This window comes from Tinamus guttatus, unplaced genomic scaffold (genome assembly GCF_059628265.1).
Source record: "Tinamus guttatus ecotype Peru unplaced genomic scaffold, ASM5962826v1 Tinamus_guttatus_pri_ptg000035l, whole genome shotgun sequence".
NCBI classification, from domain to species: Eukaryota; Metazoa; Chordata; class Aves; order Tinamiformes; family Tinamidae; genus Tinamus; species Tinamus guttatus.
The window spans coordinates 10,118,909-10,138,001 of record NW_028288569.1 but is presented as its reverse complement, the minus strand read 5'-3'; the positions used below and the strand labels follow the sequence as shown (position 1 = coordinate 10,138,001).

General features: G+C 45.7%; 1 protein-coding gene across 1 annotated transcript; it reads left to right on the top strand.

The window, feature by feature from the left end:
- The first annotated feature begins 1 nt into the window (after position 1).
- On the top strand, positions 2-18,208 carry CCDC191 (coiled-coil domain containing 191). Its single transcript, XM_088534537.1, has 17 exons — positions 2-67; positions 336-374; positions 872-1,013; positions 3,270-3,395; positions 3,906-4,084; positions 4,563-4,786; positions 5,574-5,727; positions 7,418-7,612; positions 8,348-8,590; positions 9,379-9,854; positions 10,408-10,502; positions 12,059-12,141; positions 13,530-13,631; positions 14,499-14,642; positions 15,819-15,971; positions 16,287-16,441; positions 17,914-18,208. The coding sequence occupies exons 1-17, from the start codon at positions 2-4 to the stop codon at positions 18,044-18,046; spliced, it is 2,709 nt and encodes a 902-aa protein (XP_088390663.1). The 3' UTR covers positions 18,047-18,208.
- The last annotated feature ends 885 nt before the right edge of the window (positions 18,209-19,093 follow it).

Below are 19,093 nucleotides of genomic sequence, written 5' to 3'. Positions count from 1 at the left end.
CATGTCCGTACCGGGGTCCCAGCCGCACTTGTTCCGCTGGCGGCGCCTCACGGCCGCCACCGCGACGGTAACGAGCGCCCGGAAAGCGCGGGGCGGGACGGGGGGGGGAGGACGGCCACCGGCCCCCCACGCCACTGCCCAATCAGGGCGCGCCCGCGCCGGCGGGGCCTGGACGTGGGCACGGGCTGCGCGTGCGCCGTGCTTGCCCCGCTCCTCGCGCACCGGCCGTTGGGTTTCAATTGCAACAGCAGGCGGCGCTGCAGCAACGGCCGCAAGCTCGGCGTTGTCGGTGCCTTAGACGCCTCTTTTTTCTCTCTTTTTAATCTCGTTTGCAGCCAAAATTTGGCTCTGGCAATGTGGAGCACTGGATCAAGGTGACGTAGTGTTTACAGTAACTCACCCCCAAGTTAAACATCCTGCGTGTAACTCGTGGTAAGAGGTAAAGCTTTCTGGTGAGCAGTGCTGCAGGTCATATGCAACGTGAGACACCTCCCCTAAAGCATCTTCTCCTGGATCTGTAATCACCTAAAAGCAAGGATAAAGGATTTGGTGGTGAACTTACCCTGTGTCCTGTAGTAGGAGTGTGTCTGCCTCCTCACCCAGCCTCCCAGAACACCTTGTCACCAAGGGGAGTTCTGCTGAAGTATGGTCACTCTAGTTTGGCACTAACTGCCAAATGGATGCTTATTACTTAAACGTTTCTAAGTCAAATTTCCCTTAAGAGCAATAGCTGAAATGTGTTTCCAAAGAATGATACTGTTTTGGGTTAAGTTCCCTTTGATGTTTGGTATCTCTTGAGGACAAACCTGGATACAGGAGGTTTGAAGATAAATATATATCACCCCTTAAAATTATTTTCCTTAATTTAAAGAGAGTGGAGCAGGCCTCTGAATATGCAGTCTCTGAAGCTTTTTCCATCCAAAAACCAAGTTACCTACAAAGGCTGCGTGGTTCGGTGAGTAATCTGGAAAGCATGGAGCAGCTGCAAGATCATGATGAGGCCTATGAGGAAGGTGAGCATAAAAACTGTTTGCTACAAGGTGTTTGAAGGAACATTTATTGATCCATCTTTCGGGATCTGGTCTGATCAGCCTATTACAAAGCTTCAGACTAAAAGAAACTGTTTTCAGTAAGACAGATTGGAACCTTTCACCTAATAGAAACAGGCATAAAAAGAATCAATTGCTGGAGTTCAAGGTAGAATTTAATTAAATTACTAAAGAGAAGGATGTACTCTATCTCCTGGAGATTTCAGCCCAAGACAAGGATAAAAAATGAGGATAAAGTCTAAGGTCAAATACAAGTTACTAGGCTAAAGCAAACCGGATGAAATAGTGTAATATATTTTTGATAGAAGGTCAGCATGTGAAAATAAAATAGCTCATGTAACTTGCACATTTATGGATAATTGTGTGTTTTTGCTTTGATTCCTCCACAACATTTTTCTAATTAAGTAAATATGCCCTTTGCAGCCACAAGTCTGCAGCCACAAGTGCTTTCCTGTGATCTGAAAATAAAACTGTGGTAAATAGAGACTGCAGAGATAGGATCTCCCATAAATGCTAGAATAGTAGTGCAAAAGAGTGTGAAGAGGTAGGATTTTCAAAACTATGAATTAACTGTATTTTCAATACTAAAAAGTGAGTCTTACAGAAAAGATGATGTCACTTAAGAACATCCATTCAAATACATGTGTCAGCTTTTTCACTTACCCTTATTACTTGCTTGCCCTGCACTGTCTGAATGCACTACACCTTGCGTCTCAAAAGGAGTCAGCTCTCTGTCACTAGCAGAATAGTTCCTTGCTTTCCTTGTGTTTCTTTATTCTGCCCTTCGGTGCTAGTATTCCCCCGTCTAGAGTGTCAGTACCTCAGCATTGTTTTGGCAATGTTTTTGGCAAAGAATTTATACCCAGCTTGTTTGTCAGGCTTTTGAGTTCACTGAGGGTAGCAAATGTACCATACGTGCATTCCTGTACTTACAGCCCTAATTTTGTCTCTACTTAAGCTTGCAACTTGACTTGCAACTTTACTTTAGACTTGTTGGTTATTGTTGAAGCGGTTATACTGCAGAAGTTGGACTGTACACGTGAAGCAACCATTTGTCCAAACACTGATCCTTGTTGTATTTAACATATGGCAACCTTGGCCATACACATGGAAAACATCTAAGGGTCTGCAAGTGTAGAGGGCAAACATTTGAAAGGTATCTGAGTTATGGATTACCTCATGTGTATTCCATCTCCTTGATAAATGTTGTTAAAGTCACACGTGTGATCTTAATGTCTGGAGAATGTCATAGGAAAAGGTTGTGGAGAAGACTTCATTTTTCCTATGTGAAAGGGAAGAAGTTTGCCATCGTCTCTTCCTGTTTTCATTTTAATAGATCAAGAAGATGAAAACAGAATTGTTAGATCTATTCAGTTTTCTGTTGTAGATCATGTTTCAGTAATTTCAGGCAAGGCTGGGGACCAACCTTCTGGAGGGCAGCTCTGCAGAGAAAGACTTGGGTGTCATGGTGGACAACAAGTTGACCATGAGGCAGCAGTTGCCCTCATAGCCAAGAAGGCCAATGGGATCCTGGGGTGCATTAAGAAGAGCGTCTCCAGCAGGTCGAGGGAGGTGATCCTGCCCCTCTACTCAGCCCTGGTGAGGCCGCATCTGGAGTATTGTGTCCAGTTCTGGGCTCCACAGGACAAGAGGGATGTGGAGCTGCTGGAGAGAGTCCAGCGCAGGGCCACAAGGATGATCAGGGGACATCTGCCCTATGAGGAGAGGCTGAGGGAGCTGGGCCTGTTCAGTCTGGAGAAGAGAAGGCTGAGAGGGGACCTAATCAGTGACTATAAGTACCTCAAGGGAGGCAGTGAGGAGGATGGTGCTGGCCTCTTTTCGCTGGTGGCCACTGACAGAACTAGAGGAAACAGCCAGAAACTGAGGCATCAAAAGTTCCACAGGAACTTAAGGCAAAATTTCTTAACAGTGAGGGTGACAGAGCACTGGAACAGGCTGCCCAGAGAGGTTGTGGAGTCTCCTTCTCTGGAGATCTTCAAAACTCGCTTGGACGCAGTCCTGTGCCATGTGCTCTAGGTGACCCTGCATGTGCAGGGGGTTGGACTAGATGACCTCTAGAGGTCCCTTCCAACCTTAAGCATTCTATGATTCTTTGATTCTACAGTCTTCTCACTGTCCCAGTAAGGGATTCTTGCTAGTGTAAACTTACTCATATATTTTTAAGGCAAGTAAAATCATCACTCTTTTTCTTCATGGTAGCTCAAGAGCTGCTCAGAACCTGGATGAAGTCCAAACTACAAGTGGAGCTGAGCGATGAAGAGGAAGTTGGATCTGTCCTCCCAGAGGGGCCTTCCGCAGCCCTTCTCAAGTACCAGCGGTTTGATGGTGAGAGCACAGCCAGGCACCTCATGGCTCGCACTGCGGGAGGGAGCCTGGCCTCATGCCTGAAGTATGAGCTGCTCCGTGTCCAGGGCAGTGAGCTCAGGTGGGATCAAGGTTAGAGGTGAAGATTTCTTCCCAGCTTTTTTTCTTTCATCAGTTTGTTGTAGGGCTGCATGAATGTACCTCATAAACATTTGATGTCTCCCATTGTACGAGAGATTTTGTTTCCTTTGCTCTTCGGGATTTGTGAAGCCTGTCAAATTTAGTAGTTCGAGATGCTCAGAAGCAAGGTGATGGAAATGGACAAAACATTGCTATTGCTCCAGCGTGTTCAATGGGAGCCTGATTGAGTCTTTGAGAATAAATGGAATGCTGTCAATATGTCCACTTTCATCAGAAGCACATTCACAGTTGTGAAAAGTGATCCCTCTAATCATGTTAGGCTTTGTGATCTGCAGGAGAGGGCTCTGTTCATTTCAGACTAGCTTATGTGATCTGCATTCCTCATTTCAGACTTGTGCAGCTCTCTGGAACAGCAACTGGAAAGTTCCTCTGTCCAAGAGTACCTGCAGCAACTTTTGCAGAGTAAAGCAGTAGACTGTGAGATAGCAGAAGACCTGAGAATTGAAGACATCAAGGAAAAACAAAAACCAGCAGATCCACGGCTAACCATGGAGCTCAGACACCACCAGGTGTGTAGGCAAGGGAGCACAATGAAAAGGAAAAAACAGTGAATTATAGGATTAGAGGCAGTACTCAGTGATAGGTCCTTAACATTCTCTGCCAGCCTCAGTGACCCCTGACTGAGAGGCTAATTAGCAAGGATACTCCTTGGAGATTTAGCAGAAATGTGCCTTGTTTTCACACATATTTAAGCCATTTGCAACAGCTTGCACTGTGGACTTTCATCACATCTATTCAGATTTTCCTCCCTTCTGGAGACAGACAGGAAAAGCCACTACAGCCCTTGCTTCTGAGTTTGCTCAGAATGCTCAGGTAATGCTGGATTAATCCCACTCTCTTGGAGTTTTCTGCTAGTCTGAGAACAGAATCAGTCCAGTCAGCGCTACCTATAGATAGAGTTGCTTGCCTGTGTGAAGGGTGGGTCACAACCTCAAATACTTCTGCCTTTAGTGGTTGCTTTGACTTTTGCTGATTTTTTCCTTCCAGGTGAAAGAAAATCGACTGAAGTATCAGAAGGCATTAGAGCTTCAGAGACAAGAACAGGCCCTTAAAAAATCTGTTCTGTTTGAGGCCAAGAAGCGAGCACAGGAGGAAGACAGGAGGAAGGCCCTAAAGGCTAAGAAGGAGGAGGATGCCATCCAGAGGGAGATGGTGAAGCTGCGGAAGGAAATGGCCGAGAAGAGGCACACCATGGCAGAAGCACGGAGAATGTAAGAGGGAGAGGGCAGCATGGAATTGCACATATGAAAAGCTTCTCTTATCAGTTTCTCTGGCTAAATGCAAGAACAGTGGAAACATTCCCAAAGGAAACATTTTCTGGTCCTGTATCTTCAAAACTCCTGGAATCTTCCATTCCTTTGTTACCAACTTTAATGGCAAAGTTCATGATTAGTAGGACAATGGGTTAAAATTGCTGTTAGCTTCCCCACAGCCATGACCAGTATGCACACTAATTCGCAAAGCAGTGTATGCACTGCTGCACACTCTGTTCCACAACTCTTGCTAGTTTCTAAAGCAGCTTAAAAGCCACTAGACTTAAAAAAGTAAATAAGTGAAATGCTAGCTCATCTGTGGTGGAAATTTAACATTTAAAACAGGCCTTTGCTCTTAAGGGAGAAAAAAAAAATAGAATCCTTGGCTGAGAATTTTGCAGAGACAAGACCTTTGCTTCTGCTGAGTTTGGATTGCTGCAGAGATGTGACCTGTAGGGATGCTATATAGTTATGGGGGCAGCCCAGAAAACTTAAATCTTCTTGCACAAGAGCTTTTCTGAAATCTCATTATTTACCTCCTGCTGCTATATTTTGGAAATGCCTTGGGACTGCACGGAATGGCTGAAACCCCAATCATGATGGGTCTCTTCTCCGAGATGGGTGATTTAGATAACTAGCATCTTTCTAAGATGTGCAAGTCATTCTCTTAGGATTGCTCACAAAGGGTTGAGATCTGTACTGTGGCATTTTCCTATGTTAGATCTCGATGTTGTCCACCTTCTAGGGAAGAGAAAAGACAAGAGAAAAGTCAGAAGCTGTCAGTGCAGGAGGTGTCTATTACTGCGTTACTGCCCCTGAACCTAAAGAAAGAAGAGCAAGAAGAGGAAAAACAGAGGAGTCAGGAACTGCTGAGCAGGATTCACACCGATAACTGGAAAGTGAGCATTATTCTCTTTTATCTGAGGTTCTGAGCTATCTCTGTCAGCTGCTGTTTGCAGAATTGATTTTTTAAAAAAATCCTAGTTATCAGATCTTTTTCATTTCTTCCAAACACTTCTCCTGATATCAGGAAAGGAGCAGGGAAAGAAGTATGTCGTGAAACTGGGAGCAAGAAGTCCTGAGCCCCCATCTCCAGTGTCCCCAGGGAGAGGTTGGAACCATTTAATTTCCCTGGTTTGGTGGGGGAAAAAAAAAAAAAAAAAAAAAAAAAACCTATAGTGAGAGACTTAATTGGTTGATAAGTTAAAAAGGGGTTGTGTAGAACAGATGCTTCCTGTTTAAAATCAACTACACTTTCTCTTTTACCAAGATAGATAGCTAGATGTAGGGATTTTCCATGTTTTCCTTTATATTTCTCAATATTATCATCATGAGAGTTTATAAAAGGAAGAGAGACTATCCTGCTGTCTTCCTGATGCCTGGACCAACTTTCAGTTAAGAATATAGTTGTATCAAATACCTGCAATTAAAGAGAGATCTTTTTGTGCTGAATAATCTTATGTGAGCAGGCTCAGCACAGGGAATAAATTTCCCATTGTGCACCTATGAATGCCATTACATAGCGTTTTTAATTAATAGAGCAGTTACCATCATTAATGTCTACTTATTTACATCTAGAATGTTTCATGTATAAGAATCCCATAGCTTTTATGCTAGTTTCTCCCTGGGGCTCAATTCATCTGCCTGTGTACTGGATTTGAGCTTGGCTACTGTTTAGCAGAATAGCATCTCTTGCCAGCACAATCTAGGCAAAGGAGATAAGCCTAAATGAAAACACACATCAATTTATGGCTGGCATAATGTGAGAAACAGCAGATTAGCTGAGCTAAGCCATAATGATACTTCGATTATTTTCTTAAAGCAGAAAAAAGTAAGCTAATACATAGACATTTGTCCTTTTCGTAACTCTCCATTTGGAGATTTCTGTGACAGAGAGAAATGCAATTAATACAAGGCATTATGACAAAGGGGGACAGCTGAGTCCTGTGATCTGACCCACTTGGAGGATCAAAATGAGCGCTGTCTGCACTGACAAGGCTAGAATTATGGGGAAGATTAGATAGCAAATTGCTCTTCTGTACAATATAAATCACTCTCAGAGGCAGTGGTTCTAATTACATGGGGGAATGCTTTGGCTTCCTGATGAAGCAAGAGTGAGTTTAGGCCATGTCAAAAATTAGTGCTAAGGAATGTCTTCATTTTTGTCTAAGTTGAAAAAACAAAAACAAAAACCCACAAACAGCAAGTGTCTGTGGAAATATTTGAGAAACGTTCTCCACAGAAGCATCCTTACCTGTAGAATTTTAGACATTTTCTGGATTTTGAGACATTTCCTCTGTTTCTGGAAACGCTGTTTCCATATCCCTTGCCCATTTTATTCTGTTGCACTTGGTGCATTTAATTCAAAGGTAGAGTCGCATTATTGTCTTTTTGCTCTTTCTGCTTTTCATACAAGTCACATACACCAGCTGCTTTTTTTTCTTTACTTTCAAGGGTACTTATGGAAAGCATGAATGCTAAAAAGAATCTCATGAAGGAAAGCCAGAAAAGGGGAAGAATAGAAAGTATCAGCATTTATGCAATGGATTATAATTTGCTTAATTTGTTTTAACAAACTCTCCCTTGCAGTGCCTGCAACGACATTTCTCTGCTTGGTTCAAACACTTTATGGAACAGAGAATTAAAACAGGAAAAGCCAGAGCCTTTGCTGACTGGAAATGCCAGCTGAAGGCCCTGCGAGCCTGGAGGAACTATAACTGGGCCCAGAAAGTGAAGCGGGAGACACAGCAATTAGAAGTTCATCTCCAAGATCAAAACAGGCAGGTTGACCCTAGACTCTGGCATTCTTCAGACAGTCCCCAGAGGGACACAAAAGGGCCTTTCCAGCTGTTCAGCACGAGGAAAGCTGTAGCTTTTTGACCAAATTGCTATGTTGCCTGCAGTCTGACAGAGACAGGTAAAAGGAGTTTGAGTACCTTCCAACAAACCTGCATCGCTCACTCTCTTTAGGTATCTTTCCTGAACATTGTATCCTGGGTTGCTCTGGACCCCAGGAACTATAAGGGTACTTATTCTTAATGAGTAGCTTTATTGCCTATTCCAGCAGCTTTATAGTGGAGATTATAGTGGAGATTTTATTGACCAGAGCCTTTCATCAGAGTCTGCTGGCTGAATTCTCCAAACACAGTAGAAAATTTTGGTTTTGCAGGTGTGTGGGAGGCTGTGTGGGGAGGCACTACCCCTTCCCCTCGCACAGCTGGCAAGGGAACAGAATACCCCTTTGACACCTGCCCTGCAGCCCAACGATAACACAGGAAAATATAAAATGTGAAGTAGAAAAACTTATTTCAAAGTAATGAGTATCTTCTCTGCCCTCGCACTCCTTCATGCAGAAACACCATGCAGCTTTGGAGGGCCTTCCGAATCAAGCAACACAAAGACTTGGGAAATTATAGGGCCTCGTGGCATGGCCCAGACTGCTCTACTCTGATCATTTCAGGCAGGCCTGGGCAGGAATCTTGCTCCTATCATAACCCAAGTGCTTTCTCTTTCAGGAAGAAACAACTGTCTGTGGCACATAACCAACAGCGGCTTTTGCAATCCTGCTTTCTGGCGTGGCAGCGCTGGAGCCAAGGAGAGGCAGAAAAACGAGAGCTGCAGATCAGGAGAGGAGAGACAAAGAGAAAGATGGAGCAGCTTCTGGAGGCAGTGTCACTGGGGAAGAGTGCTCAGGACAGGCCACCAGAGGTTAGCAAGGCTGGGACAGCAAAAATGTGTCAGAATCAACCTTTGCAGCATAAGGTAAATATTTTCCCTGGAGTTTTCTCTAATGAGATCTCCCTTCATATTGGCTACATCACCACCCTGTGAATTAAGTGTTTTGGCACACCCAAACAAAGAGAGCATTGCCCAGAGAAAGACCTGCCTGGGGGAGCCCCAGACATCCACCTGCAACTGTTGAGGAGGGAGGTCTTTAAAGATTGGAGGGGTACATGAAGGATGGTAGTTCTAAAATAAACTCTACTGCTGCCAAAGAAAAGCCTTCATGTACTATGAGCCACAATGAAGTTCCCACCCCCCCATCACTTTTGCTGAGACATTACAGTTAGATCTTTGATACCTGCCTAATCTGAGAAAGAGTAACACTTGCCTGCATGACAAGAGATTTTGTCATGTCAATGCAGCATTCTGGCTTTTAAGTGCAGGGGAGAAATAAGCTCTCCCTGGTTGTTTCACAGTAATGCACATCACAAGAAAGTAGGAGAATCAGAGGTTGCTTCCTTAAATTGACATTTTTCATTTTTTAGCAACTATTTTTCTCCTTTACTTTTAGCCCAAGTGCTTACTAGGGACAACCTGGTTGAAAACAGTGTGTGCTAACCCTTGAGAGATGAGCTAACCGCTGTGAAATAAGTTGTCCTGAGCTGCTCTCCCTAACAAAATAGCCAGACCATTTTCCTGCCAGAGCTCTCGGGCCTGATCAGGATTTCTTCCTCCCAAGGAAATTTTGATGGCACCCACAGACACGTCTCTCTCCTTTTTTTTCTTTCCCTTTTTTTTTTTTTTTTTTTTTTTTTTTTTTCCCCCAGGCAACTGAAACCTGCCTCATACAAGAAGAGCCTGACCATGCCAGAGACCACTGCGGTTGGGATGCTTCTCACACACCACATCATCGTTCCTACAGAAAGTCCCGGGTTGCCTGGCAGATTACCCCAAAACATGCAACCCTGAGTGCCCAGGACCTAGCTGCAAGCAGGAATCCCATAGCTGCTCTCCCACAGCAATTTCAGGCACTCAGCCCCAAAACAGCCCCTGCTTATGGTGGTTGCTTCAAGTACCGTCATGCCTTCCAGCAACAGCTGATCAAGAAGCAGAGGCAGCAGCTTCAGGAACAGCAAGAGCTGATCCTTGAACTGCAGGAAAATCAGAGACTGAACAGAGCTAAAGAGGAGGCAGCACAAGCCACAGCTGTCACCCTAGCACTTAACAGCCCTGTCTCACAACCTAGGGAGGAAAATGCAAAGAAGAAAGGACAGTCCAGCTGCAAGAATACAACCCCTCTGAGGTACAAGCCCTTGGTCAGGCAAACTCAGTTAGTCATAATGTGTTGTTCCTATTCAAGTTGAGCCAGAATTTGCAGGAGAAGCTCTCAGGGACACCTCAGTTACATTAGTGGTACCAGTCGTTGCTCTTGCTTGTGATTTAGTCTCAAGATTGATATCAGCCTGGCCACTGTTCTCCATCCTTCTCTCTCTTTTCTTTTTATTTTGTTTTGCTTTGTTTGCAATGGCTTGATACTACGTGAAGCATAAAGATCCACTTAGAAATTTCAACACTGGAGTGTTACACATAGGAGCAGCAGAGATTTATATAGTTAGGGAAAAAAGAGAGATCACACCATTCTCATTTCATCAGAAAATACAAAAGAGCTAAATTCTCTAAAGGGTGCATTGCCAATCCCATTTCAGACAGAGGAAAGGTGTATGAGGACCCGATAATGAAACTGCAGCACAGTGAAAAACAGCAACTACAGAGCTTTTTTCTTAATCATAGGCAGTAGGTGTGAGACATCATTGACTGCATTCACTGAGGAGTTTCTTTACTCTTTTCTTTCACAGCCTGCCTGTTTCTCAAGGAGCAGAAAACACAGGGGCAGGGACACAAAGCAGAAGGCCCTCCAGCCAGCTGACCCCAGCCCATCCCATATTGAAAGGTATCATTCCAAGTAGCGAAGACCATTCCAGACCATTCTCTCAACAGCTTGTCTGAAAACTCTTTTTTGGCCTCAGCCTTCTGGTATGATAACAGTATGCAAGTAAAACTCCTCATTCTGCACAGCCTGACCACAGCAGTGAGCGTGAGCTGCTTCTGGGCACAAGCACTTAGAAAACCTAGAGCACCACAAGCCCCCAGGTCCATGATCAGTATGCTGAGGCTGTGGTCACTCACAACACTCGAGATAGTCTGGTCACTCTAGAAACAAGCTGTGAGGGGCTTTTTACTATCAGTCCTACTCACTTCATTGCACATCCAAGTCAATGGTACAGCCAGCTGGTCATTTTTACCCAAGTTTGACAGAAGTTTTGAGATTTCAAAGGGAATTAAGTGCCTGCCCCAGGTTTCGTGAGGCAACAGTAGCTAGGCTGGGAAAGAAGTTCCCAGTCCCTGCCTTCTGTGGGATATCCCCCTTCTCTGGCCATCCTGGAGCTGCACACATATTAGGCATGCAATACTGATCAGGCTCTCCAAGTCAAGTTCTCCCCTATCAACCCAGGGGTGGTTGTAGTCTATCTGAAATAGTCTGGAACGTGATCATGCTCACATTTTAACAGCCTTGGGTTCACCAAAGCTTTTTGGCCATGATAGCTGGACACTAATATGAACTGGAAGTGTTCAGCTCCCGCAATGGCCTAATCTGAGCCATCTATCACTTTGACTTGTCTGGACTCAATATAGCTTTGGAGATGGTAAGCAGGTTTTCAGAGCTCTGAAGTGCTTTTTTGTTTTTTTGTTTTGATAACCCAGTGAATAAATTATCACTGGATGACTTTCCCTTGGCAAAGGATTCTGGGAGAAGTGAGAAAAGAACCTGAAGAAACTTAGTGTGGTCAAAACACTGACATACTCCCTAACCATCTGTTGCTGCAGCCTGTGCCTGATTTGGAGCTTAGGGCAAGTGAGGACAGGTTCTCAGCTCCGCTGCATGGTCTGGGAGGTCATGTCAGCACCGTACACTGTCTTGCTGACAGCCAGCAAGATTGCTGCAGTACAGCTTTCTCCCCAAAGAAGCGTTCAGAAGCAGTAGCTTCTCACTCTTGAGACCAAGTGCTTGTGTGTCACTGTGGCAGGGGCATTTTCTACCATGATGTTCCTCTGTAAATAAGCAGTGGCACTTACTGAAGGTCTTGGAAAGCTCACTGCAGTTAGTGCTAAATCAGAGGCTGTGAGCCTCGGCATGTGGACAGGGAAGGCAGGATACAAAGCTCTGGAAACAGCTTCTTCATAGTCCAGCCCCATGGCTGTGACTATCAGTGAGGGAGGGGGAAGTGAATCTAAGTAGAGCAGCCCTCAATCTTTATGAATATTTTTTCTTGTAGCACTGCCAGCATAAAAGCTGGCAGAAATGGAGTCCTTGCGTGTTAGCCTCTACAGACCAACAGGAGACATGGTAGGGGAGAAAAGAAGTCATCCTTCCTGTCCATCTAACTTCTGTCATTATCCTACAGTGAGTTTCCACTAAGCCTAATCTTCTTGTTTCTGTTTTTCTAGCTATGGAGGAGAGAGCAATTCAGCGGGCAGAACGGAGGAGGAGACTGAAAGAGGCCAAACAACAGAGAGAGGAAGAAAAACTGGTAAGGAAAGAAAGGGGGAAAATGATGCAGTCTCTTTCCCATCACTCCAGTTGGAAGAAATGCTGCTTAAACTCTATAGCATCAGGGCCTGGAAAGAGGACCTTTATAAAAAAATAATGTTTTTATGGCTTAAGAAAGCAGACATTTAAACAAGAACATATGTAAACAAGCCCTGAAGTTATCCCTGCATTTGCGTACAAGTAGCCTTACCATACCACAAGCAGATACTTGCTGTTCTTTCCTTCCCAAGAAACTCTGGAAGTAGCCTCCCTTACCATCCACCACCTCCACTGCCTCTCTTCCACCTACCTCCTGACCATGACCGTCTTTGCCAAGGATGGCAAGAGTGAAAGAGCAGGCAAAGATTCACTTGACTGAACTTGACAGATGGTGGGTTTTCCCATCCCTTATCTTTCCTGTTCAGTCACATCAGGATGTGCAGCTTGAGGATATACAGTCTGACCTAGCAGAAAATCCTACATTTTAGGTTATAGCAAAGCTCTGCCAACAGTGAAAGACACTGACAATATTTACGTAGTTAATATACTTTATTCTGTGACATACATCCAACAGAGGAGCCTTCAAAGCTTAGATGAATGCATTGATCACTGACATATTGATAAGAGTTGCAGTAAGATTAGAAAACTCAGAACTGAGGTCCTAAAACAACCAATATTCCATCTTTCTCTAAGCAAGAGGGATGCCTTTGTCTAGGTTGAAGGCTGAAACAAGCTTTAAAGAACATTTTAACCACAGGGTGGGCATGCAAGCAGGAAGCTAGGTTTCTTTAACTTCCAGTTTGAGAGAATAGAAAACAGGCATAGAAATCATGAATTGTAGTGTGTTTTTTCAAGCCTCTGATGCATGCAATAAGAGCTGGAGCTTTGCAAAATGAATGTGGGAATAGGTAAATATTCAGAAAAAGACAGTGTGCCAAGTATGAGCATTGGTAAGGTAAAACAATTGTGATCTTCAGTGCTTGGGGAAAAATACAATGTTTGAGCACCTGTAATGCTGCCTGTCTTGTAGCAGTAAAACTTCACATTCCACGGACATATTCAAAGGGTTAAGTACAGGCTTCAGCAATTAAATTATCAGTAACTAACTTAGAGCACCATTTACATTTTCAGGAAAAAAGTGGCCAAACATTATAACTTAGGGCAAAGAAAGATGGCCACGTGTAGATGGCACGGCGCTTCCTCCCCCTTCCATAGTTCATTGAAAGTCCAACACAAATCAAACCTAGTGTTCGACCTAGTGTCTGCTTCCTTCTGAAGTTCCAGACCAAGAGGAATATCACTTGTCTGGGATAGCTTAAGAAGTCTGTGTTCCTCAGAAGGCTACATACTCTGCATTAAATTCTACTTCAATCCATTTTCTTCTTGAAGGCCCAGCTGAAGGCTAAGGAGGAAGCACGCCAGAGGAAGGAGGCTGAGGAAAAGGCAGCGCAGCAGGAGAGAAGACGAGAGGAGAGGCGGCAGCAGAAGCTGGTGAGCAAACACTTCATCCGTCTCCCCCACATTAGCAGGAATAGCAACACAGAGTCACTACCCACCAGTGCTCACTCAGCAGCTGGTGTGATGGGAGCTGATGGTTTCAGCATTTCATACCACGGCACAGCTATGTGAACCCACCACCTTCCTCTTTTTGGGCCATCTTAATAGAAAGGCTGTGAGCTGAACAGGCCATGGAGCATGTACTATCTCTGCCTTATAAACAGGTGCCAGCTGCTGGAAATCCTCTGCCAAGGGGTGGGTGTCATAAGCTCCCGCAGTGGCAGCATGGCTGGCTTGTCTCTCTTGGATTACTCCTTCCACATATGTATCCCTGCAGTCACACATGGTTTAAACAAGACTTACAAAGATGTATGAAAAGGCAACTTTCCACTTGAAAAATATGGGTAACTTTTCCATGCTGGGTAACTAGCAGTATCTAGCAGCCTAGGACGAGCCCTGCTTCATTCTTACTACTTGGAAATGACCTGTTCTGATAACACAAATAGCATTCACTTCAAATTCTACAGGGCTTTCACCTACAACTGCTGTTCTACTTAAATGGATTTTTAGGACTTTTGACCTTCATTGCTGAGGCGCAGTCAAAAGTAGTATCATACAGATACATAATACATCCCTCCCTGCTGCTTAGGCTGGAGTAAGTGGCCATGCTTAAACTCCGTTGTTTTCTTGGTACAGATCTTTAATTCAGTTAAAAACAAACACAGAAGTCTGCCTTCCTCCAGCTTATAGGTCCTGTCACATCAGGACCACCAGCTCCAGTATGACAACTTACCTGTGGTTAACACTGACTGACATTACTTTATCCAGAGTGAATTAAAACTACTGCTCATTGTATTATAGAAAGAAGCGGAGAAGCAGAGAAGGCTGGCGAAGGAGCAGCAGCTCCAGACAAAGGCAAGAGAACATTATGAGAAGGTGCTGCTGAGAAAATTGGGATTGTTGCCATGGAAGAGGCTGAGGGAGGAAGCCAAGGAAAACCTGGTGGTAAGTAATGAGGAAAAAGGAGAGGATTGGTGCCACAGGAGGAAGGAGAAGGGATGCGGCAGTTAGAACAAAAGTTAATAGGCTCTAAAGCCAGGGAAAGATGGAAAAAGCAAAAGTCCACTCTGCATACCCTGTCCTATGTTAGTTCTTTAAATTAGTCCATCTGATGGTAATCAGGGAAGGTCAAAAACACAACAGTGTTATCCCCATTTATAGCTGCTTAAAGATAAAGCAAAGGACATAAGGGAATGAATTTTAAGCTATAGAGAAGAAATTGTCTCCACCTGTTCACAGAACCATCTGCCTTGGTGCTAGTAAAACACTGGGATTTAGTTGAGTCTTTTTTTTTGTCAAAAAAAATGTTTGAAGTTAAATGATGTGAGTGGTCTCTTGCACTACAGCAAAAGTAATCAGCAAGATACTGCAAAGCCACATAGTTACAGCATAGTTAGCCCTGACAGTTAGCCCTGGACCATCCCAAGAGCTTTTCCCTCCCTGGCATCCCTCCTGGAGCAGTGTTGGCACTGTCCCAAAGACAGTAATCCCAAGTTGTTCCAATGTGATCATGCTTTCAGTGCAGAAGAGCAAGCAGTAGATTCTGAGAACGCAGTGCATAAATACAGCTAACAAAATGTTTCCCTACATGACTACGTTGGCAGTCTTATTTATTACAGGTAGAATCACAACACTCAGCCAAGTTCTGGAGATTTAGCCAAAGCCCACAGCTGAGCTGGCAAGCTCCCATTTCAGTCAGTAGGGCTGAAGCTACCTAAAATGTTCAACCAAATGTACAGTTCCTCAGGCTGGAAGACATGGAGGGATACCAGCTGCTCCTTAAGTCCATCCTGCTGATCTGCACTATGGACAAGGCTGGGATGGTAGCTCCTATTAGGAGTTGCTGCTCCTTTCACAACAGGTTGAGCTGTGTATTTCAAGTGGACACTATCTAGCAGTGACCAGCGTTGCTGCTGGGGATATGCACAGACATGACAGAGAGATGAGTCTTGTTCTATGTGCTGTGCCCCTTTTGTGGAAACTACCCAGAAGTCACTCCAGCTGTCAGATGCTTGCATTTTAAGGCCCCCAAAACTGAGATAATTTTTCACCATGTCCAGTTTTATGTAACTGGGGCTTAGAGTCACTGATGCAGCTGCCTTATCTGCCCCCTTTGCCCAGGTTGCACGAAGGCACCACGTCTTGGGCCTGCAGCGGAAGTGCCTGATGGCTTGGCTCCAGCACATCCAGCAGGGCCTCATGGAGAAGGTGTCCCGGGCTGAGGACTTCTATTCCCTCTCCTTACTCAGGATGGGCTTCAGGAACTGGCTGAAGGTTTGCCCGCACCAAATGGTGGCAGTGCTACAAAACCCACCAGCTGCAGTTACGCTGCGTCCTCCCCACAGCCCCCCTTGACAAGCCTGCCCCTTGCCCAGCCCCTCCGTCCCCTTCTTCAGAGACCTTCTTTCACCTCTCCGCCATTGCCTTCCACCCAGGGCCACTGCCACCTTTCCTCATTCTGCTCCTTGCTGATTATCTTCCACTCTTGTCCCATTACCCTTCACTGTCATTTTCTCAACACTCTGCTGTTGAGCTGGGGCCTGGGATAAGGAAGCTGTTCTCACCATCTCCTCTGTCCTTATTCCCTAGTACAAGGATTATCTTTCTGCAGTGGCAGAGAGAGCGAGCATTCTCCATGCAGCCTTCCTCAAGAAGCAGCACTTCTGGGCATGGTTTGATTTGATCATGGAGGAAAAAAGTGCATTATGGGAGAAGCTGAAGACTGCTGCTGAACACAATAACAAGTAAGTACCTTCCCTTGCCAGTGGTTCTTTTTCCCTGGGTTTAATATACCCTATAAAATATTTCAGAGATTGTGCTTTTCACGGAGCAATGATCTGCTCCCCAAGAACATGTGAATCACTGTCCCCTACTACTCATATTTTGCTTCCAAGACATGCACAGAAAACACCAGCAGATGTATATGGTGAGAATTTTCGTGCAGCCTGGAAAAGAAAGTTTAGTCCTTACCCTTCACAAGACTTTTACATTTGATGAAAGAAAATACAATGAAAGGGAATAAATGGCTGAAACTTTCTAAGCTGATCAGCAGATTTAGGCATGCAGCTTCTGCTAAGAGCTGCTTTAGGAAAACCTTTAAGTGTAATTACAAAAAGCCAAATAATTGTGCAGGAATTACACTGCGCTGTTTTGTCCACAGTGGATGACTCAGTTTGCAAATCTAAAGCTGACCAGCTAGAAACTCTGCTTAGGGAAACTTCCTGTTTCTGTCATCACCAGCCTACTTGCACCAAGCAGTACAGCACATAATTCTATGGGTCATGACCAGATTTGAACACACCTAGTTCACTCATTGTCACACAGGATTAGCTATGCATTTTAACAGAAGGAAAAACAATTATCAAAAGGTCAACAGAAAACAGAATCGAATCCCATTCACCTACCTAACTTAACAAATGCACATCAGCTCCTGCAGTTATGTGTACGCTCTCTGAGTGCCTTTCCCAGGCAAGATCATCTTGGAGGAGGAACTAAAAGAAATCCACCTGTGACACAGTGTAGTGAAGCTGCTCTAGCTGGCTGAATCAGTAAGATCAAACCAGTACACGATTCAACCCAACACACCACCATCAAACTGGAGGAGTCGAGGAGCATTCAGAGGAGGAGGAGACGGGATTCATTCTGCATAGGACTTCACAGTGGGAACGTAATCGCTCAGTGTTCTTCTTCTTCCACTGGTGCTACTGGGAGGCAGATCAGACCTTGACGTGGCAAATTGCTCTTTAGAAGGGGCTGTTCGTTCCCCCGTTTAGGGAGCCAGGGCAAGGCACCTCTAGTGGGGTGCCTAAAATCAGGTAAGAAGCAGAACCCAGCTGTCTGTGATTGTCTGGACCAGTCAAGCAAGCTCTTTCCACTGGTGTTTTGGCTAAAGCTGCTGAGACATCTTTCATCTCCAGCACACTAAAACAGAAGCTAATGAATCCTCCTGGAGGAAGGAGCAAAAATCCTCACGGGAGAGCAATAGAAAAAGGCAAGGTGTTACTTTTCCCTAGGATGATTGATGTATTAATGAAGCAGTCTGCACACAGAGGGATAACATGCCACAGCTCTGATTAGCAGAGAAAGGACAACTCCCACAAGCATTTTAGAGGAGGCCGCTCTCCTCACCCCCAAAATGGAAGAACTCTTTTAATTACCTGGCACGCTGAGCACTTAATCTTATCACTTTGTTCTTTGTGTCCGCCATTTCTTTAAGGAGGCGCATGCTGAACACATTCAAGGCTTGGAGGCAGTACCCATTACTGATGAAAAAGGAAAGAGAGAGAGAGGAGAGGAAGAACCAGCTGAGGAGGAGAGTAGCCGAAATTCTCCCAGACTTCCAGACATAACAGAAGATAATGAACACTGTGAAAGGAGACAAAAAGGATAAACTGTTCAGTGATACCTTCCTGCTGACAGAAACAGATCCCAGGGGAACGCCTGCGTGATGCAAAGGGTAGCCTTACACCTAAGGGAAGCTCCCTGTGACCATGGCAGTTACCAAAGTTGGTCAGACTAAATCGAAGGAAGTATTTGCTAATGGTGTAGGTCACAGCATTGCCAGTGCGAACGGAGGCCGAAGGCCGCACAAAAACCAGTAGGGCCCCCCCGGCCCAGTGCAAGGCTGCACTCGCACCCAGGAGGCCGTGGAAGGCTGCACAAAAGCCCATGGGGCCCCCCGGCCCCGTGCACATGGAGGCCCCGGGAGTCTGCGCGAAAGCCCGTAGGGCCCCCCTCGCCCAGTGCACACAGAGGCCCTGGGAGACTGCATGAAAGCTCGTAGGGCTCCCCTGGCCCAGTGCAAACAGAGGCCCCGGGAGGCCACACAAAAGCCCGTAGGGCTCCCGCAGACCAGTGTGCATGGAGGCCACAGGAGACCGCACGAAAGCCCATAGGGCTTCTGCGGACCAGTGCGCATGGAGGCTGCAGGAGGCCACATGATAGCCCGTAGGGGCCCCCTGACCCCATTTGCCCTCCCAGAGGCCCTGGGAGGCTGCGTGAAAGCCCATAGGGCACCCCCTTGGCCCACTGCACACAGCGGCCCCCTGGAGGCCACATGAAAGCCCATAGGGCCACTGTGGCACAGTGCACCCGGAGGCCACAGGAAGCCATACTAAAGCCCCTATGGCCCCCCAGGCCCAGTACGCATGGAGACCCCAGGAGGCCGCATGAAAGCCCATGGGGCCAACCCAGCCCAGCACAAACAGAGCCTGCACAAAAGCCCGCAGGGCTTACCCGGCCCAGTGTACACGGAGGCCCCAGGAGGCCACATGAAAGCCTGCAGGGTCCCCCCCCGGCCCGGCAGGCGTGGAGAGTCTGGGAGGCTGCACAAAAGATTGTAGGGCCCCCTCCGCCCAGAGCATGTGGCGGCCCCGGGAGGCCACACGAAAGTCTGT

Coding starts and splice junctions, on each gene's coding strand:
- CCDC191 (XM_088534537.1), top strand. CDS start 2: ATGTCCGTACCGGGGTCCCAGCCGCACTTGTTCCGCTGGCGGCGCCTC. Junction 68..335: donor TCACGGCCGCCACCGCGACG/GTAACGAGCGCC, acceptor TCTCGTTTGCAG/CCAAAATTTGGCTCTGGCAA. Junction 375..871: donor ATGTGGAGCACTGGATCAAG/GTGACGTAGTGT, acceptor CTTAATTTAAAG/AGAGTGGAGCAGGCCTCTGA.